This window comes from Dama dama, chromosome 18 (genome assembly GCF_033118175.1).
Source record: "Dama dama isolate Ldn47 chromosome 18, ASM3311817v1, whole genome shotgun sequence".
Lineage (NCBI taxonomy): Eukaryota > Metazoa > Chordata > Mammalia > Artiodactyla > Cervidae > Dama > Dama dama.
In genome coordinates this window covers 42,128,293-42,146,795 of record NC_083698.1, presented here as the reverse complement: position 1 = coordinate 42,146,795, position 18,503 = coordinate 42,128,293, and the positions used below count along the sequence as shown (strand labels likewise).

General features: G+C 43.1%; 1 protein-coding gene across 6 annotated transcripts in view; it reads left to right on the top strand.

The window, feature by feature from the left end:
- The window catches only part of NAPEPLD (N-acyl phosphatidylethanolamine phospholipase D), a 53,414-nt gene that overhangs the window by 31,317 nt on the left and 3,594 nt on the right, over positions 1 to 18,503 (top strand). For all 6 annotated transcript variants that reach the window (XM_061165176.1, XM_061165175.1, XM_061165179.1 and 3 more), the window contains 2 exons: positions 11,451 to 12,097; positions 14,972 to 15,086. In XM_061165176.1, the coding sequence (XP_061021159.1) occupies positions 11,451 to 12,097; positions 14,972 to 15,086 (762 nt within the window). The remainder of the gene's footprint in view (positions 1 to 11,450; positions 12,098 to 14,971; positions 15,087 to 18,503) is intronic.

Sequence of the window (18,503 nt, the reverse complement as noted above, 5' to 3'; positions counted from 1 at the left end):
GGAATCCTAGTTAACAGAATTAACATGAATAATATTTTCCCAGTACTTTTTAAGAGTGAGTCAGGAGACTACTAAGTAAAACCTCATTGTATGTTTAAACTTTGTGGTTGGGAGGAACAAGACCATTTTTGTTTCTTCTAGAGAACCCGGTATGAAGAGAAACATGGAGTCAAGCTGTGAGAAGAAGGGCTTAGGGGAGGAGGCCAAGATGGGTAGACTACCTGTTGGGTCAGAGTCCTTCCTGGTGTTTGGGCCACAGCCTCCAAAAATACAGCAGTGGTAGTGGTGTCTTTAGTTTTCCTTCCTTTCAAAGAGGAAAGTGAGTGACCACATGAAAGCGGAAGCACATCTCTGAACACTTGACAATTTAGAGATGACTGACTAGAAACTGGGTTCATTTTCTGAGGACTCATCAGGCCAGTGGTTCTTAAACTCCACTGTCCAGGTGCTAAAGCTCAAGCCATGAACAAAGCAGAAAGCACCCTTGCCTCCTGGGGCCTTAGGTTTAGTGGAAGAGAGATAGTAAATAAGTAAATGATGTTTGATAGTGAAAAATGATTAGTGCTTTGAGGAATAATAAAGTGGAAAAGGAAATGGGGTGGGGGGTTGGGAGCCGAATTCTTTAATGAAGCATAAGCATTTTAAAAAACTTATTTATTTTTAATTGAAGGATAATGGCTTTACAGCATTGTGTTGGTTTCTACCAAACATCAACATGAAATCAGCCATCAGTCAGTTCAGTTCAGTCGCTCAGTCGTGTCTGACTCTTTGCGACCCCATGATTCGCAGCACACCTGGCCTCCCTGTCCATCACAAACTCCTGGAGTTTACTCAAACTCATGTCCATTGAGTCGGTGATGCCATCCAGCCATCTCATCCTCTGTCGTCCCCTTCTCCTCCTGCCCCCAATCCCTCCCAGCATCAGGGTCTTTTCCAATGAGTCAGCTCTTCACATCAGGTGGCCAAAGTACTGGAGTTTCAGCTTCAGCATCAGTCCTTCCAATGAACACCCAGGACTGATCTCCTTTAGGATGGACTGGTTGGATCTCCTTGCAGTCCAAGGGACTCTCAAGAGTCTTCTCCAACACCACAGTTCAAAAGCATCGATTCTTCAGCACTCAGCTTTCTTCATAGTCCAACTCTCACATCCATACATGACCACTGGAAAAACCATAACCTTGACTAGACGAACCTTTGTTGGCAAAGTAATGTGGGATCTTGGACCAGGGATTGAACCCATGTGTCCTGCATTCACAGGCCAATCCTTTACCACTGAGCCACCAGGGAAGGCCCCCTCCAACGTTTATCCTCTGTAGACGTTTTGATGTTGGTGATTCTGATTGGTGCAAGATGATACCTCATTATACTTTTGATTTGCATTTCTCTAATAGTGAGTGATGTTGAGCATCTATTCCTGGGCTTTTTTCCTTAAAAGAGCCTTATGAGTCATATTTACCAGTTGAAATCAGCTTCTTGAGAGTCACCCCTGTATTGTATTTTCTTTTGATTACCTAGGACAGCACACTGCATGTGGGGAAGTCACGAATACAGTAGCTCTGCAGGCCTTGTGATGCAATTCCTCACCCATGGTTTCCAGTTGTTGTTATGGGAAGTGTCCACAAAGGAGAAGCATTTCTTCTTTCCCAGCACTGTCACAAAGGGCGACTAGATTAGGGCAAGTCTTGCTCCTAGGTTGTTAACGGGAGCCCACTGTGCCAGAAGAAACTCCCACCTGGGCTGTGTCTCGATACTTTCACCCTTTACCCTTCAGCCTGGGTCAGATCTCAACCCCTGCCAAGGCGCTGTGCTGAGCTTGCTGTCCTCTGTGGGTGGGGACTCCAAGGAAGGAGGCTGTAGGTGGGAATGCCTGGAGCACAGGAGACATGGAGGCCAGGTGACTTTTCAAAGCTATTGCAACCCAGGGGGTCTATCATGTTTTCCCTGCACTTGGCTTAGCTTAGTTTTCTGATGGCCCTCCTGGATCAGGACATTCTGGTCTCTTTACAGGGTACAAGGCACCACAGGTCCAGGGGGGTCTCTCTCTTGACATGTCCTTCCCAGCTCCCTGAACCCCATGACAGTCCAGCTTTGCGATCCAGGTGCCTCAGGCTCCAGGGATGAAATACCAGCCCTGAAAAGTCAGGCATGAGGCAGGAAGAGTCTGCTGCCTTCCTTTTTAGGTTGTCATGTAATTTTTAGTTTATGTTGGAGTTGTTGTTCAGTCGTGTCTGACCATTTGTGATGCCATGAACGCAGCACACAGGGCTTCCCTGTCCATCACTATCTCTGAGTTTGCTCAGACTCATGTCCATTGAGTCAATGATGCCATCCAACCGTCCTCTGTCTCCCCCTTCTCCTCCTGCCCTCAATCTTTTGCAATATCAGGGTCTTTTCCAGTGAGTTGGCTTTTTGCATCAGGTGGCCAAAGTATTGGAGCTTTAGTATCATTCATTCTGATGAATGAATTCAGGGTTGATTTCCTTTATGATTGACTGGTTTGATCTTCTTGCTGTCCAAGGGACTCTCGAGTCTTCAACACTATAGTTCAAAGGCATCAATTCTTTGGCCTTCTTTATGGAAAAACCATAGCTTTGACTAGACCAACCTTTGTCAGCAAAGTGATGTCTCTGCTTTTTAATGCACTGTCTAGGTTTGTCATAGTTTTCCTTCCAAGGAGCAAGCATCTTTAATTTCATGGCTGACCATTAATGGCTGTGGTCACCATCTGCAGTGATTTTGGAACCCAAGAAAATAAAGTCTATCACTGTTTCCATTTTTTCCCCATCATTTGCCATGAAGTGATGGAACTGGGTGCCATGATCTTAGTTTTTTGAATGTTGAGTTTTACACCAGCTTTATCACTCTGTGCTTTCACCTTCATCAAGAGGGTCTTTAGTTCCTCTTCACTTTCTGCCAAAAGGGTGGTGTCATCTGCATATCTGAGATTGTTGATATTTCCCCTAGCAATCTTGATTCCAGCTTGTGATTCATACAGCCTGGCATTTTGCATGATGTACTCTGCATAGAAATATAAATAAGTAGGGTGACAATATACAGCATTAATGTATTCATCTCCTAATTTTGAACCAGTCTGTTGTTTCATGTCCAGTTCTGTTGCTTCTTGATCTGCATACAGGTTTCTCAGGAGGCAGGTAAGGTGGTCTGGTATTCCCTTCTCTTTAAGAATTTTTCACAGTTTGTTGTGATCCACACAATCAAAGGCTTTTGCGTGGTCAGTGAAACAGAAGTAGATGTTTTTCTGGAATTCTCTTCATTTTTCTATGATCCAGCAGATGTTGGCAATTTGATCTCTGATTTCTCTGACTTTTCTAAATCCATCTTGTACATCTGCAAGCTCTTGGTTCATGTACTGTTGAAGCCTAGCTTGAAGGATTTCAAGCATTACCTTGCTAATGTGTGAAATGAGCGCAATTGTGTTGTAGTTTGAACATTCTTTGGGATTGCCCATCTTTGGGATTGGGATGAAAACTTGCCTTTTCTAGTCTTGAGGCTACTGCTAAGTTTTCCAAATTTGCTGGCATATTGATTGCCGCACTTTAACAGCATCATCTTTTAGGAAAAAGTTCAGCTGGAATTGCATTACCTCCATTAGCTTTGTTCGTAGTAATGCTACCTAAGGCCCACTTGGTTTCACACTCCACGATGTCTGGCTCTGAGTGAGTGACTGCACTATCGTGGTTATCCAGGTCATTAAGATCTTTTTTGTCCGGTTCTTCTTCTTCCCAACTCCTCTTAATCTCTTCTGCTTCTGTTAGGTCTATACCATTTCTGCCTTTTATTGAGCCCATCTTTGCATGAAATGTTGCTTGGTGTCTCTAATTTTCTTTGAAGAGATCGCTAGTCTTTCCCATTCTATTGTTTTCCTCTATTTCTTTGCATTGTTCTCTTAAGGACACTTTCCTATCTCTCCTTGCTATTCTTTGGAACTCTGCATTTAGTTGGGTATATCTTTCCCTTTCCCCTTTGCCTGTCACTTCTCTTCTTGGCTCAGCTGTTTGTAAGCTCTCCTCAGACACCCATTTTGCTTTATTGCGATTCGTTTTCTTGGGGATGGTTTGTGTCACTGCCTCCTGTGTGTTATGAACCTCTGTCCATAGTTCTTCAGGCACTCTGTCTACCAGATTTAATCCCTTAAATCTGTTTGTCACTTCCACTGTATAATCATAAGGGATTTGATTTAGGTCATACCTGAAGCCCTAGTGGTTTTCCCTCCTTTCTTCAGTTTAAGTCTGAATTTTGCAGTAAGGAGCTCATGATCTGAGCCACAATTATTTCAGGGCTTGTTTTTGCTGACTGTATAAAGTTTCTTCATCTTTGGCTGCAGAGAATATAATCAGATTTGGGTACTGAGCATATGGTGATATCCATGTGTCGAGTCATCTCTTGTGTTGTTGGAAGAGGGTATTTGCTGTGTTCTCTTGGCAAAACTGTTAGTCTTTTCCCTGCTTCATTTTGTATTCCAAGGCTAAACTTGCCTGTTACTCCAGGTATCTCTTGACTTCCTGCTTTTGCATTCCAATCTCCTCTGATGAAAAGGACATCTTTTTTTGGTGTTAGTTCTAGAAGATCTTGTAGGTCTTCATAGAACTATTCAACTTTAGCTTCTTCCGCCTCCGTGGTTGGGGTATAGACTTGGATTACTGTGATGTTGAGTGGTTTGCCTTGGAAACGAACCAAGATCATTCTGTCATTTTTGAGATTGCACCCAAGTACTGCTTTTAGGACTCTTGTTGACTATGAGGGCTACTTCATTTCTTCTAAGGGATTTTTGCCCACGATAGTAAATATAATAGTCATCTGAATTAAATTCGCCCATTCCAGTCCATTTGAATTCACTGATTCCTAAAATGTCGATGTTCACTCTTGCCATCTCCTGTTTGACCCCTTCCTGTTTACCTTGATTCGTGGACCTAACATTCTAGGATCCTGTGTAATACTGTTCTTCACAGCATCAGACTTTACTTTCACCACCAGACTCATCCACACTGGGCATCGTTCCCACTGTGGCTCAGCCTCTTCATTCTTTCTGGAGCTGTTTCTCTGTTCTTCCCCAGTAGCATATTGGACACGTGCTGACCCGGGGGGCTCATCTTTCAGTGTCATATATTTTTGCCTTTTCATACTGTTCATGGGGTTTTCATGTTGGAGTAGAGTTGATTAATATGGTTATGTTTGTTTTAGGTGTGAAGCACCTTGATTCAGAAATACTGAGATGTGAGTCTGTTTTACAAACTGATGGATTTGTATTGGTTTTTAGATGGGTTGTGGAGGTGCTTTCATAAGGAGGTCCTTATCTGACTTGCTTCTCATAGTATGAGCTTTTCCAGATGCACCACTATCATTGTAAATGGTTTGATTCATTCTGTTTCATGGCTGAGTAATATTCCCTTGTATATATGGACCCTTCTTCCTTATGCACCTCTTTGGTGATGGACAGTTTGGTCTTGACTTCCAAGTCTGGGCTATTGAAATCATGTTGCAGTGAATTTTCAGGTGTACAAATTTTTATAGTTTTTCAGATATGTGCCCAGGAGTGGGATTACAGATAATTTAGCTCTAATTATTTTTTTAAGGAACTTCCCTAGTGTCTAATTGGTGGCTCTTACCACTTTACCTTCTGAGGAACAGGCTAGAGGCTTCCCCAGCATTTATCATTTGTAAAGGTTTTAATGATGGCCACTCTGTATGTTGGGAGGTAATCCCTCATTGTAGTTAGAATTTGCATTCCTCTACTAATGAGCTATGGAGGTGCTCTTAGGCTCCCCCCACCCCCCCGCCCCGCCCCACACCAAATAGAACGTTTTGACTAAAATTTACCTCATTGCATATCCTGAAATTCACCCTCTTTTGTATTTTCTCGTCATTACCTACCAGTACATTTCTCTGGGGAGGTTTCATTAAAAGCTTGGCAGGTCTACGAGGCAATTCACCTAAGCACTGGTTTTCCAGCCGTTATGGGAAGCATGGCCATGCAGCAGTATTTGCTCATTCCAGGCACTGGTTCTACAGGGAACAAGAAGACTAGGGTAAGACCTGCTCCTGGCTTGTTCCTGGGAACCCCGGGTGCCAGAAGAGATGCTGTCTCAATTCTTCCACCCCTTACCCTTAACCCTGGGACACATTTCAGCTTATACTAAGGATGGGTGCTGAGGTTGCTGTCCTCTGTGGTGGGGTCTCCAAGGAAGGAGACAGGAGGTGTGGTCCCCGAGCACCAGGAGACGTAGCATCCAGCTGACTTTTCAAAGCTCTTGCATCCCAGGGGGTCTGACTTGTTTTCCGTGCACTTAGCTTAACTTACTTGTTGGATGGCCCTCCTGCATCCAAGACAGTCTGGTCCCAGCCCGAGGTTCCCAGCACCACAGGTCCAAGGGGCTGCTTTTTTGGCACATCCTTCCCAGATCCCTGAGCCCCATGAGAGTCCTGCCTTGGGATCCAGTCTCAGATACCAGGGATGAAATACCAGCCCCAAACAGCCAAGCATGTGGGGAATAAAGTCAGCTTTTGCCCCTTTTGAGATTCCTTGGTGGCTCAGATGGTAGCATCTGCCTGCAGTGTGGAAGGACCCGGGTTTCATCCCTGGGTCGGGAAGATCCCCTGGAAAAGGAAATGGCAACCCACTCCAGTATTCTTGCCTGGAGAACCCCATGGATGGAGGAGCCTGGTGGGCTGCAGTCCATGGGGTCACAAAGAGTCACACATGACTGAGCGACTTGACTTTCTTTCCCTTTTAGATTGTCGTTTTTTAGTTAATGTTGGAATAGAGTTGATTAACACTGCCACATTTGTTTTAGGTGTGAAGCAGCTTGATTCAGTTCACTGAGGTGTACATCTGGTCTTTCTCGGACTGTTTCATATAAATTACTCCACACTGTTGGGAAGAGTTCCCTGTGCTAGACAGTAGATCCAGTTTTTTTCCCTGTTTTATATGCGTCAGTGTACAGATGTTCATGCCAAACTGCAACGCTATTTCTCTCTCCCAGCTTTCCCCTTTCATGACCCTAAATTTTTTTTTAAGCCTGTGAGTCTGTTTCTGTTTTACAAATGGGTGTTTTTGTATCAGTTTCTAGATTGTTCTTGGGGGTGACAGCATATGCTGCTCTCTTTTTCTGACTTGCTTCTCATTGTGTGAGTGTCTCCCTGTCCGTTGTAACTGGACTGACTTCACTGTGTCATGGCTGAGTGCCCCCTTTTATATCCATTGGATGTCTTCCTCTTGTATCTGTTTGATGATGAGCAGCTGGGGCCTGGTTCCATTTCTGAGCTCTTGAAAGCATGTTGCAATGAAACTTCAGGTGAACCAATTTCTTCTCATTACAGTTTCACTCTGATATAAGCACAGATGTGTGATTACAGGTCAAATGTAGCAATAATTAGTTTCTTAAGAAACCTGCATAGTGTCCTCTGTGGTGGCTATTACCAGTTTACCTTCCGAGCAGAAGGCTAGGAGGATTCCTCTTCCCCACACCTTCCCCAGCATTTACTATGGGGAGAGTTTTTAATGATGGCTCCTCTGACTGGTTTGAGGTGACCCTTCATTGTAGTTAACATTTGAATTTATCTACTAATGAGGGATACTAAGCATCTTTAGTATCTGTCTTTTAGTAAAAACTCGAGAAAAATCTACCTCTTAAAATTGGCTTCCTGAGATTTGGCCCTGTTTTGAATTTTCTTTCAATTACTTGCCTGCATGCATACTACTCCTCCGAATTTTTGCAACCCTATGGACTGTAGCCCTCCAGGTTCCTCAGTCCATGGGATTTTCCACACAGGAATACCAAAGTGGGTTGCCTTTTCCTCCTCCAAGGCACCTGCAAATTTCTCCAGGTGATTAAAAGCTTTGCAGGCTTTCTGGTGAATTCAAAAGAGCACTGGTTTTCCAGTGGTACTTACAGAAGTGTCCACAAGGCGGCAGCATTCTCGCAGTCCCAGCACTGGTTTAATAGGGCCAGGCTAGGAAAAGCCCTGCTCCTGGATTGTTCCTGGGAACGCCCGGTGCCAGAAGAAATGCCCTGGACTGTCTCAATACTTCCGCCCCTTACCCTTTACTCTGAACAGACGTCAGCTTATGCCAAGGACTGATGCTGAGGTTTCTGTCTTCTGGGCTAGGGTCTCCAAGGAAGGAGGCTTCTGTGGGGACCCTGGAGCACCGGGGTATGTGGAAGCCAGGTGATACTGCAAAGCTATGCAGCCCAGAGAGTCAGTTGTTTTTCCAGCCCTTGCTTACCTTCCTTGTCCAGTGACCCTCCTGCGTCAGGACAGTCTGGTCCCATCCTGAGGTTCCAGGCACGACAGGTCCAGGGGGATACTCTCTTACACATGCCTCCCAGCTCCCCGAGCCCCGTGACTGTGCAACATTAGGATACAGCCAGCTCCGGCTCCAGGGATGGAATACCAGGCCCGCGGAGCCAGGCTTGCAGGGAATCGAGTCAGCGTCTTTCCCTTGTAGATTGTCGTTTAATTTTTCGTTCACGTGGGACTAGTGTTGATTAACACTATTGTGTATGCTTTAGGGCACAAGCATCTCAGTTCACATATCATGATGTGTACACCTAGTCTTTTTTGGAGTCTTGTCCCATATAGATTATTCCGGTGTTAAGGAGTTTCTCTGTGCCAGCCAGTTGGGCTAGGTTTCTTACTGATTTTTATCTGTCAGTATGTAGGTGTTAATTCCAAATTGATTGTTATTCTTTCCTCCCAGCATTTCTCTTTTGATACCCTAATTTTTTTTCTACGTTTGAGAGTCTGTTTCCCGTTAGAAATTGATGTGTTTGTATCTTTGGTCAGATAGCACTTGCAGGATATATGGTATTCTAGTACGGTTTATCATTCGTTTTTGGTCATGTGAGAATTTTTGTTGCAAGTGTCTGATTTCATTGAGTTTCATGGCTGAGTAATTTTCCCTTCTGTGTACCCCGTCTTCCTGAACCATCCTGTGCTGATGGCCAGTTTGTTGCTGGCTTCCAGGTGTGGACAGCATGTTGCAGTGAATGTGAGGTGCATATATATATATTTATATTTATTAGTGTTTCTTTTGGATATAAGCCCAGGGGTGTGAATACAGACCAAATGTAGGTCTGCTTACTATTCACGGAACCTTCATAGTGTCCTCCTTTAGTAGCTTTACTGGTTTCCCTTCGGAGAATATGACTAGCATGTTTCCTTTTAACCAGCTCCTTTTTAGGATTGATCATAGAGTTTTCAACAGTGGACACTCTTGACTGTCCCGAGGTGATCCCCCGTTGCAGTTACCGGTGGCATTTCTGTCCTGTAGAGTGCTGGTGTGTTCCTCTTATGTTTGTGTGTTTTAAAGTTTATTCGCTTTACTTGGAGAATAATTAGTTTAAAATATTCTGATTTATTATTTTTTTTGCCAGACATCACTGTGAATTGGCCACAGGCATACGTGTCCCCCCCATCCTGAGCCCCACGCGCACCTCCCTCTCCAGCCCGTCCCTGCAGGTTTCACAGAGCACCAGCTTCGCATGCCGTGCTTCACATTGCCCCGCGGTGCTCATCTGTTTCACAAGTTATAATGTACGCTTCAGTGCTGTTCTAATAAATGACCCCAGCCTTGCCTTCCTGCACTGAGTCCAGAAGTCTGTCTACTTTCCATCTGTTTCCTTTGCTGCCCTGTGTGTAGGATCGTTGGTACCATCTTTCAGGATTCCATACATGCTTTAATATACGGTCTGTCTTTCTCTGTCTGACTTACTTAACTCTGTATAATAGGCTCTAAGTTCATCCACCTCATTAGAACTGACTGAAATGCGTGGTGTTTTTTTTCAAATAGCTGAGTAATGTTCCATTTTGTTTATGTCCCATAAATTCTTTATCCATTCATCTCTCAAAGGACAGCTAGGTTGCTTCCACATCCTAGCTATTGCAAATAGGGCTGCAATGAACATTGGCATACATGTGTCTTTTTCAATTCTGGTTTCCTTGGGGTATATGCCCCGTAGGGGGATTGCTGGGTCGTATGGTAGTTTTCATTTTAGTTTTTTTAAGGACTCTCTATACTGTTCTCATAGTGGTTGGACAGATAGATAAACATAGAAGAAGAAGTGGACAATTAGGGTAGAACAATAAAGTTTCAAGATTAAGTTAGGACAGAAACCTTTTCCATCACTCCCTGCTGACCTTCCCTGTTCCATCCTGCACATGGATGGCACAGCTTCAGCCTTTACTCTGAACTTCCTAGTCCAAGCAAAAATCGAAGCATAAATTCTCTCCCAATGACAATCAAATGAATAAAGCAAATTGCTCTGGAAAAGAGGAGCTTTTCCTGGTACGGGGAACTGAGAGAAATGTTTCTGGTGTGAGTGGGAAGGTGGGGTGGAGGCTGAGTGGGTACCCAGTTCTAAAGACAGCCTCATGGGACATACTCAGCAAGTTTCACGAGTGGCTTCCTGGGAGAGATCTCAATGCAGCTCAGTGGCAGAACAGCAAAGCACAGTTTGTGAAAGTTTATAGAACCCAGGAATGTGACCCTGAAATGAGCTCCCCTGGTGGCTCGGCGGTAAAGAACTACCGCAGCGCAGGAGCTGCTGGAGGTACGGGTTCAATCCCTGGGTCAGGAAGATCCCCTGGACAAGGAAATGGGAACCCACTCCGGTATTCATGCCCAGAGAATCCCATGGACAGAGGAGCCTGGCGGGCTACTGTCCATAGGGTCGCAAAGAGTCAGACATGACTGAAGTGACAGCATGCACGCATGTATGACCCTAAAACACAGCTTCTTGTTGCTTAACCCAAGGATTAAATGTAGAATAACCTAAGGTATAGTACTTAACACATTTGTTTTAGTTATTGGTTCACACCTGCTTACTCCCCAAAGTGATCATCTTATCACGTTAGGACCACGTTTAACTTTGGTTTGATTAGTGGTAGAAAACTTCAGAGGAAAGGAATAAGGAGAACCATCTTTGTGTGTGACTCTCCAGCAGTGATCACAGTCCTCTGCTTTGAATTCTGTGTACTCAGAAAGTTAGGTTCATAAGAGATCCAGGATCTGCACTTACGTCGTCAAAGGTTTTCTTTACTATTTCTAGAGGCTGACCTCCTGAGAGTTTTGCACTAGTTGAGCAAAAGGACTGCATCTAGGTCAGTCAGCTTCTGGCACTTACGGAAGAGAGCCTTTACAAATATTTAGTGAAGTCAGCAGTACTCAAAGTTTTAAATTTAATTTTCCCTTTGTCAGTTGTATTTGCAAGTAAGATCTTACATTACTATATAGTGATTACTGTGTCTGATTCAGAAAGAAGTATATGCATTTTCAGTAGAAAAACAAACAAAAAAAAAGATTTATCAAATGACTTCGGTTCTTCTCAAATAACCCTTCTCTCTATAATTTAGGCCAAAATGTGCTCATGATGATATATATACCTTCTTTTTGTTTTTAAATTAACTGCTGCCTTTCTTTGTACACATAGGAGCTTGATAAAGAACTCCCAGTGCTGAAGCCATATTTTATTGATGACCCTGAAGAAGCTGGAGTGAGGGAAGCTGGCTTAAGAGTCACATGGCTGGGACACGCGACAGTGATGGTGGAAATGGACGAGCTCATCTTGCTCACAGATCCCGTCTTCAGTGCCCGGGCCTCCCCATTGCAGCACGTGGGCCCCAAGCGGTTTCGTCGTCCCCCATGCGCTGTCGCCGAGCTGCCCCGGATAGACGCGGTCCTTGTCAGCCACAACCACTACGACCACCTGGACTACAATTCTGTCATCGCTCTCAATGAGAGATTCGGTAACGAGCTGAGATGGTTTGTGCCTTTGGGGCTCCTGGACTGGATGCAGAAATGCGGCTGTGAGAATGTGATCGAGCTGGACTGGTGGGAGGAGAACTGTGTCCCCGGACACGACAAGGTCACCTTTGTGTTCACGCCTTCCCAGCACTGGTGTAAAAGGACTCTGATGGATGACAACAAGGTTCTTTGGGGCAGCTGGTCTGTCTTGGGGCCTTGGAACCGATTTTTTTTCGCAGGAGATACTGGTTATTGCTCTGCTTTTGAAGAGATAGGAAAAAGATTTGGCCCTTTTGACCTTGCAGCTATTCCCATTGGAGCGTATGAACCAAGGTATGTAGATGTCCAGAGAAAGCATTCCTGCTACATGGTAAATCAACTGGGCTCAAAGTAGTCATGATACATATAATTTGTGATTTTATTGGTGGGCTTTGTTATACATTGGGTAGGGGCTTGTGCATCAGACTCAGTTAAAACTTTTTTTTTTTAATTTTAAAACATTTTAATTAGTCATATCAGTTAAATAATTATTCAAAATCAGAAATTATATTGCCAAGAAAGAACACCACAGTTTAAAGAATTACTACACCCAGCGCAAAGTTCATGTACTATTCCAACTAAAGTTAAACCCATCAGCTGATAATCCTATCTGACCCCAGCTTTGCCTTTCACATGGAAGGTACTCTCCTTATAGAAAGAACCATCTTTTGCTCCATGACTGGACTGCCCCCATCCCCTGCCCTGCGTTGAGGGCAGAAAAAGCAAGGACTTGGCCTATGGCATCAGTCCCTGCTGATGGTCTCACTTCAGTCAGCAGTGCAGTCATTCGGGTCAAAAGTTTCACGACTGATGGTTTCACTGGCCCTCCAACCTCTCTGCGCTCATCACCTGACTTCAGAGCAGATAAAGGTCACACTAGCATTTGAGACCCATCCACTGCCTATCTTTTCCTTAACTCTATTTAAAGAAAAAAAGAAGTGATTTCAAAGAACTTGGTTAGATTTCAGTGGACTGTGGTTGATATGTACACGTGAAGAGAAAAGAAACACTGAAAATAATGAGATAAGGGCTAATTTTAAAAATGTTGTATTTTCTAAGGTGCATGTGTAGGGTCATGAATGCAGACAGAATGGTATGTAGGATGGCATTTTATTTAGGCAGTCCTACAAAGAGAAGAAGGCTGACACAGATGAACTGATTAGATCTGAGCATTTGTTTCTGATTTTGTTATACTTAAAACTTCTTTTTAAGTTCATCATAAACCATTTCATTACTATTTTTATTAATGCTTATTTCTCCCTTTTTCCCCCTACTTTCTTCATTTAAGGGACTAGATATTTTTACCTTATTGAAAACTATTATGAACCATTAACACTACCAGAATTTCCCTTTTCCACATACTTCTAATTCTGAATTCTAATGAAATCTCTCAGAATATCAGTCAACCTGTTTACACATCAATTTTATATGGTATTGATCCTTATTCAATGTATCTTCTTAGTATATTAGAATACTTCTTATATGTAATTGTGAAAAGCTTTCATATGTAGCAAGATCCATGTGCCATATATATAGGTGATGATACAATGTGTACAGCCTAAGTATACAAATGCACTCATATAATTCCCTTTCCTGCTTGCATTGAGGCTATCTTGTTCCTAAGATGGGAGAAGGATGGGAAGGGAACAGTGTTTGCTCTAAGTAATTAAATCATGGTAGCCTCTACTCTGCAATCCAGTTATCTGGTCAGTACTTAAAGTTTTAGAAATAATGTTATCAGGAGCATTTCAAAGTAGTCTATAAATGTAAGATGATTACACCCAAAATGATTTTCGGTGATCTTAGAATGTTTTCATCCTTACATCTGGGCCCCCCTGTCATCAAGTTTCCTATCCAAGTCAGGTGGGATTTTAAGTTTTTAATTTTTATACCTGAGTGAACATTTTAAATTTACTTCAGACAGACATGAAGGTAGAAAGGAGTATGTGTATTTCTTTGATTTGAAGTACAAGTTTCAACAAATCAGTAGAAACACCTGATTCTACAGTAGAGCCAGGAGCAGCTGTTTGCGTCCTGCCGCCTCTGGGTGTCAGGCGACACAGCAGAGCGAGTGCGTCTCTCAGCTGCTGCTGAGCAGAACACAGGGGCTTCGTCCTGAGCCCCGCAGCTCCTCACCATCCGTAACGCCCCTTGTGCTGTTGCAGACAGATTGGCTTTTCCATAATGTCTCTGAAAACCGGAGCAGCTCCCTGCTGGATCCAGATCGCTTAGTTTTAACTACAGCATGAGCTGGCCATAGCAGACCCAGGATATAAATAATGTGAAGACACTGTTGCTTTCCTGAAGTGGTGGCTGGGAAAGCAAAGGATTTACTTCTAGGTAGCACCTTTTACTTATCAGAGATAATTCTTCGTCCTGAAAGTGCTGGTTGTGTCAACTAAGTCGGTGCTGTATTTGATGCTCTGAATAAACTCGTTTAATCCTCACAACACCCCTGTGAAGTGGGAATAGCTACTATTTCACAGACAAGGAAGAGGCAAGCTGGAGAATTTAAAGTGGCTGCCAAGGCATTCCCAGGAATCGGTAGAGCCAGGGTTCATGCCCAGGCCCCCTGTCTCCAGAGCTCTGCTCTTACCAGGCATGAGGCAGCCGGTCAGCATTTCTACACTCTGTCCAGTCCCCCGAAGTCCCCCTTTTTCATACCAAACCACACACCTCATCTTTGGTTGTATGATGTTTAATTCCATCCTTGATTAGTAATTGTATTTTTTTTGCTCCTGATATTATAAATTATACAGTAATTTTTGTTTGCTTTTCACTTTTAGCATGTTAAAAAAATGGTTTCTGTAGGTTATTCAGGTTATTTTGCAACTGAGGTTTTGATTTTTAACTTGTTACCCATTATTCCACTTCTTTGATTAGTACCAAGACTGCAAGATATCTTTTTAAGATAAGACATTTCTTCAGAATAAATCCTCAGCAAAATGAAAATACATGTGGAACAAAATCTTACTAGTCAAAGGGGAGTTTTGCTTGAGACTTACCTACTGTATAGTAGTTTGTTCAAAAAATATTTTAGTGGTCTGAAGGAGATGGTTTTGACTACTGTGACTTACTCCTGTGTAGAATCTTAAAGGTTGATGAAGCAGTTATTAGAATTTAGTGTATATTTCAAAGGCCATATTTAATAAATTATTGTTTTCTAAGGTGGTTTATGAAGTACCAGCATGTAGACCCAGAAGAGGCTGTAAAGATTCACATTGATGTTCAGACAAAGAAGTCTGTGGCAATTCACTGGGGAACTTTTGCCTTAGCAAATGAGGTAAGTACGACTATGGTCACAGTGACTCATTGTGTGTCTGACATAGGATAGGATTCAGGCATCAGTGTTACCTGGCAGTGTGTTCAGAAACCAGACTAGAATCTGAACCTGCGTGGTCATCATAGTCATCAACGTGAATTACAGTGGTAAATGATTAATTAGTAAAACTATTTATATACAGTGAAAAAAACCTCTTCATTGCATGGGGTCTTTTGAATTATTTACATAACCAAAAATATGTGTGGTTTTAGGAAATAGAAAAATGAATCATCATGTCATTCCTCTCAAGGCAGGCTTTTGTTTCAGTGGAAGATACAAGATATGTATGGAATTGCTCTAAAAATGTTATAAAAAGTGGGGCAGATAAAGGGGTGTCAGAGTCAGGGACTGTTACTAATCGAAGGGATCAGGGAGAGCTTCATGGACAAGGTGGCATTTAAACCTGGCTGTGAGAAGGTAAGGAAGAAGGCATCTCAAGATGAGAGCGTCGGCATGGAGATGGTGAGCAATGAGTTCAGCCAGAGTATGCATGCTATCGAGCAGCAGGGGAAGTAAGGCTGGACAGCTTAGAACTTTTCAGAAGTGTTATTTGTCCAGTAAACACTGATTGTGTGTCTGCTGTGTGCCAGGCACTGGGATAAATAAATGGTGGTTTTATTCCTAGACTAGTAGAGAAGACTTCCTTTTCCTATAAGGGTCCTGGACCCTAGAACTCTGCTACTAGGCAGAGTTGTGGGATCAAACAGAAGCTTAGCAATAAGCTTTCTCTCCTCTCCTGGAGCCAGGGCCTGTCCTCAGCAAAACTTAGAAACGGACAAGTGAACGCAGCTGCTTCTCCTTGCTCTCCATGGCACTTCCCACATTCCAGGGCCTCTCTGCAGGAGTCCTCTGCTTTTTAGGCATTCCCTCTCTCTGTCCTTTTTCTGGCCTGGCTTCTCCCTGGTTGCATCTTATTCTGTAATTAACACATTGCCTGCCCCCTGTCTACTCCCTCCCATCAAAATTCCCACTCTGCAGTGGTACGATCCTGAGCTATACTGCTGGGGGGACACAACAGAATCAATAGCTGAATGACCATGGGCATAGGAAGGGTGAAGGAGAGTATGTGTTTCTGTGTACACAGGTTTACTGCTGTATTTAGTGGCGGTGTCTTATTCCGTGTGTGTGCATTCCATACGTATATAAATTTAGATATAAGTATGCTTATTTATGGTCCATTTATATTTCAGCAACTTAGGTGAAGTAATACTATTTTATTAAATGCTGCAAACAGAAGAGTCAAAGATGAATTCTAGATTTTTAACCTGAGTAACTGGGAAGATGGTTATGCTCTTGACTGACTGAGATGGGAACTTGAGGAAAGGAGAGAAAAACCTCAGTCTTTAAGAGTTATTGTATTATTCAGTCTTACTCCTGTTAAAAATCTAACCTTCATCTTTACTTCTTAATGAAACATAAAATACAAACTCATTTAGTCTTTTTGACATTAGTTGTATAAATCTGACAACTGTGAGTTTGCTAAATATAAAGAATTTGTGGGGAGGATGTTTAGCCTATGCTTTGCAGACAGTTTAAAATGATTTGCATGTAAATAGTTGTAATAACTGCTTCCTACAGTATTAAGCAGCTTAAGGATGTCCTTGACTTGGCAACACTTAAGTCAGAGGTTGCTGTATATACATTTTATCTGAGGAATGTTGAGTGAATTTCTTACATGTATTTACGCATTTAAGTCACTAGTTTCGGTGGAAACAGACTGTAGGCACTACATTATATATGTTAACGTCTTAAATGACCAGGCTCTCCATTTTGAGTATCTTCTATCTTACAAAGGGAACAGTTTGAGTTTTCTGGGGCTGGTTGCCTGGCCTTCAGTGGGTCCAGACTGCTGGGAGCTTTCACCACTTACTCCTATTTATGTCTAATCTACTATCTTGATTAATGCGTGCTGTTTGGTCCCAGGGCTATGGGGCATTTCTGTCTACAGTGCCTGCAGTAAAAGTTTTCTTGCCTACTTCTCAAGTTATCTTCTAGATGGTTGAAGCAGCCAAGAACTGACCTGTGAAGACACTCACAGAGATAGTGCAACATCAAAATCCATACTAAGTTATAGCTTATAATTAAAGTTACAGTTTAGGAAAGAAATTATTAGTGTGAGATAACTGTGTAAGTGTTTTATTATTGGCTGAGAGTTGTAGAACTCAGGGGAAGTGGGGAAGAGTTTCATCATTTTGAAATCTCTTAAAAACAATTTTGCAAAGGAAAGCTTCTTGACTTGGGCTATTAAAGTTATATTTCACTGGTGATATATTAGCGATCTCCTATGTGCAAAGAAAAGACTAACAGATTTCTGTTATCAGCTGACCTTAATAAGTGGCTATTTCTAGGAATACGGGGTAACCAATGCCTAGTTAAGCTCAGTACTCAGCAGACAGTGGCAACGCATCTCTGAACACAGCCATAAACCTAGAAGTGAGCAAGCAGGGAGGAAAAACTGGAGTGTGGCCAGTAACTGTTAGCAGATCTGTGCATCTGAAACCACGGAAAACTTGCCTGGTTTTCCTACTGCATCACTGGCTGGCCCTTCGTAGTCTCTATGGCTGGTTCCTCCTCTCCCTCCCAGCAGTGAGAATGTTAGGACTCCATCGTCCAGGGACCCCTTCTCTTCTCTAATGGGTTACTCCTGGGGGAGCTCACCAGGCTCATGGCTTTAAACACGGTCTGTGCACTGTAAGCTCTCTAACCCAGGTTTCTCCCTACAATCCACGTTACCTACTTTTCTCCACTTGGATGTCCATCAGGTTACAAAACCTTCATGCTAAAAACTTAAAAAGCTTCATACCAAACTTCCTTTTCTTTCCTCAAACTTCTCTTATATCTCAGTAAATGGCAAAATCCTCCTTCCAGCTCCTCAAGCTAAAATCTTTACTGTCGTATATCCTCTGTCCCACTTTCTCCAAATGCAGTCAGCTCACCTTTCAGACTGTTTGGACTCTGACTGCTTCTTATCCTGTTCACCAGGCCACGCTGCCCCTTGCTGTCTGTTCGCCACACTGCAGAGGACAGCAACCTTTACCCCTAAATCAGATCATGACACTTCTCTTCCCATAGAACTCCCCCCCAACTCCCAAGTCAAAGCCACAGCGCCTGTAAAGCCCCGTGCAATCTGCTCCTTCATGTGTCTGTTCAAGTGCTGCCATCTCCAAGAGGACTTTTTAGGTGGTTGTATTTAAAATTAAACCTCCACCTCTGATACTGTTTTGTCCCCAGAACATATCACCCACCCCAAGACTGTTTTCTTATTTGTTCACTTCTTACCTGTCTGTGAATTGGGATGTAAGCTCCAGGAAGGCCAGAACTCTTATTTGGCTCCCTGACCTGGCTACTCCGGGTCCTCACAAGACACCACTGCCTGAA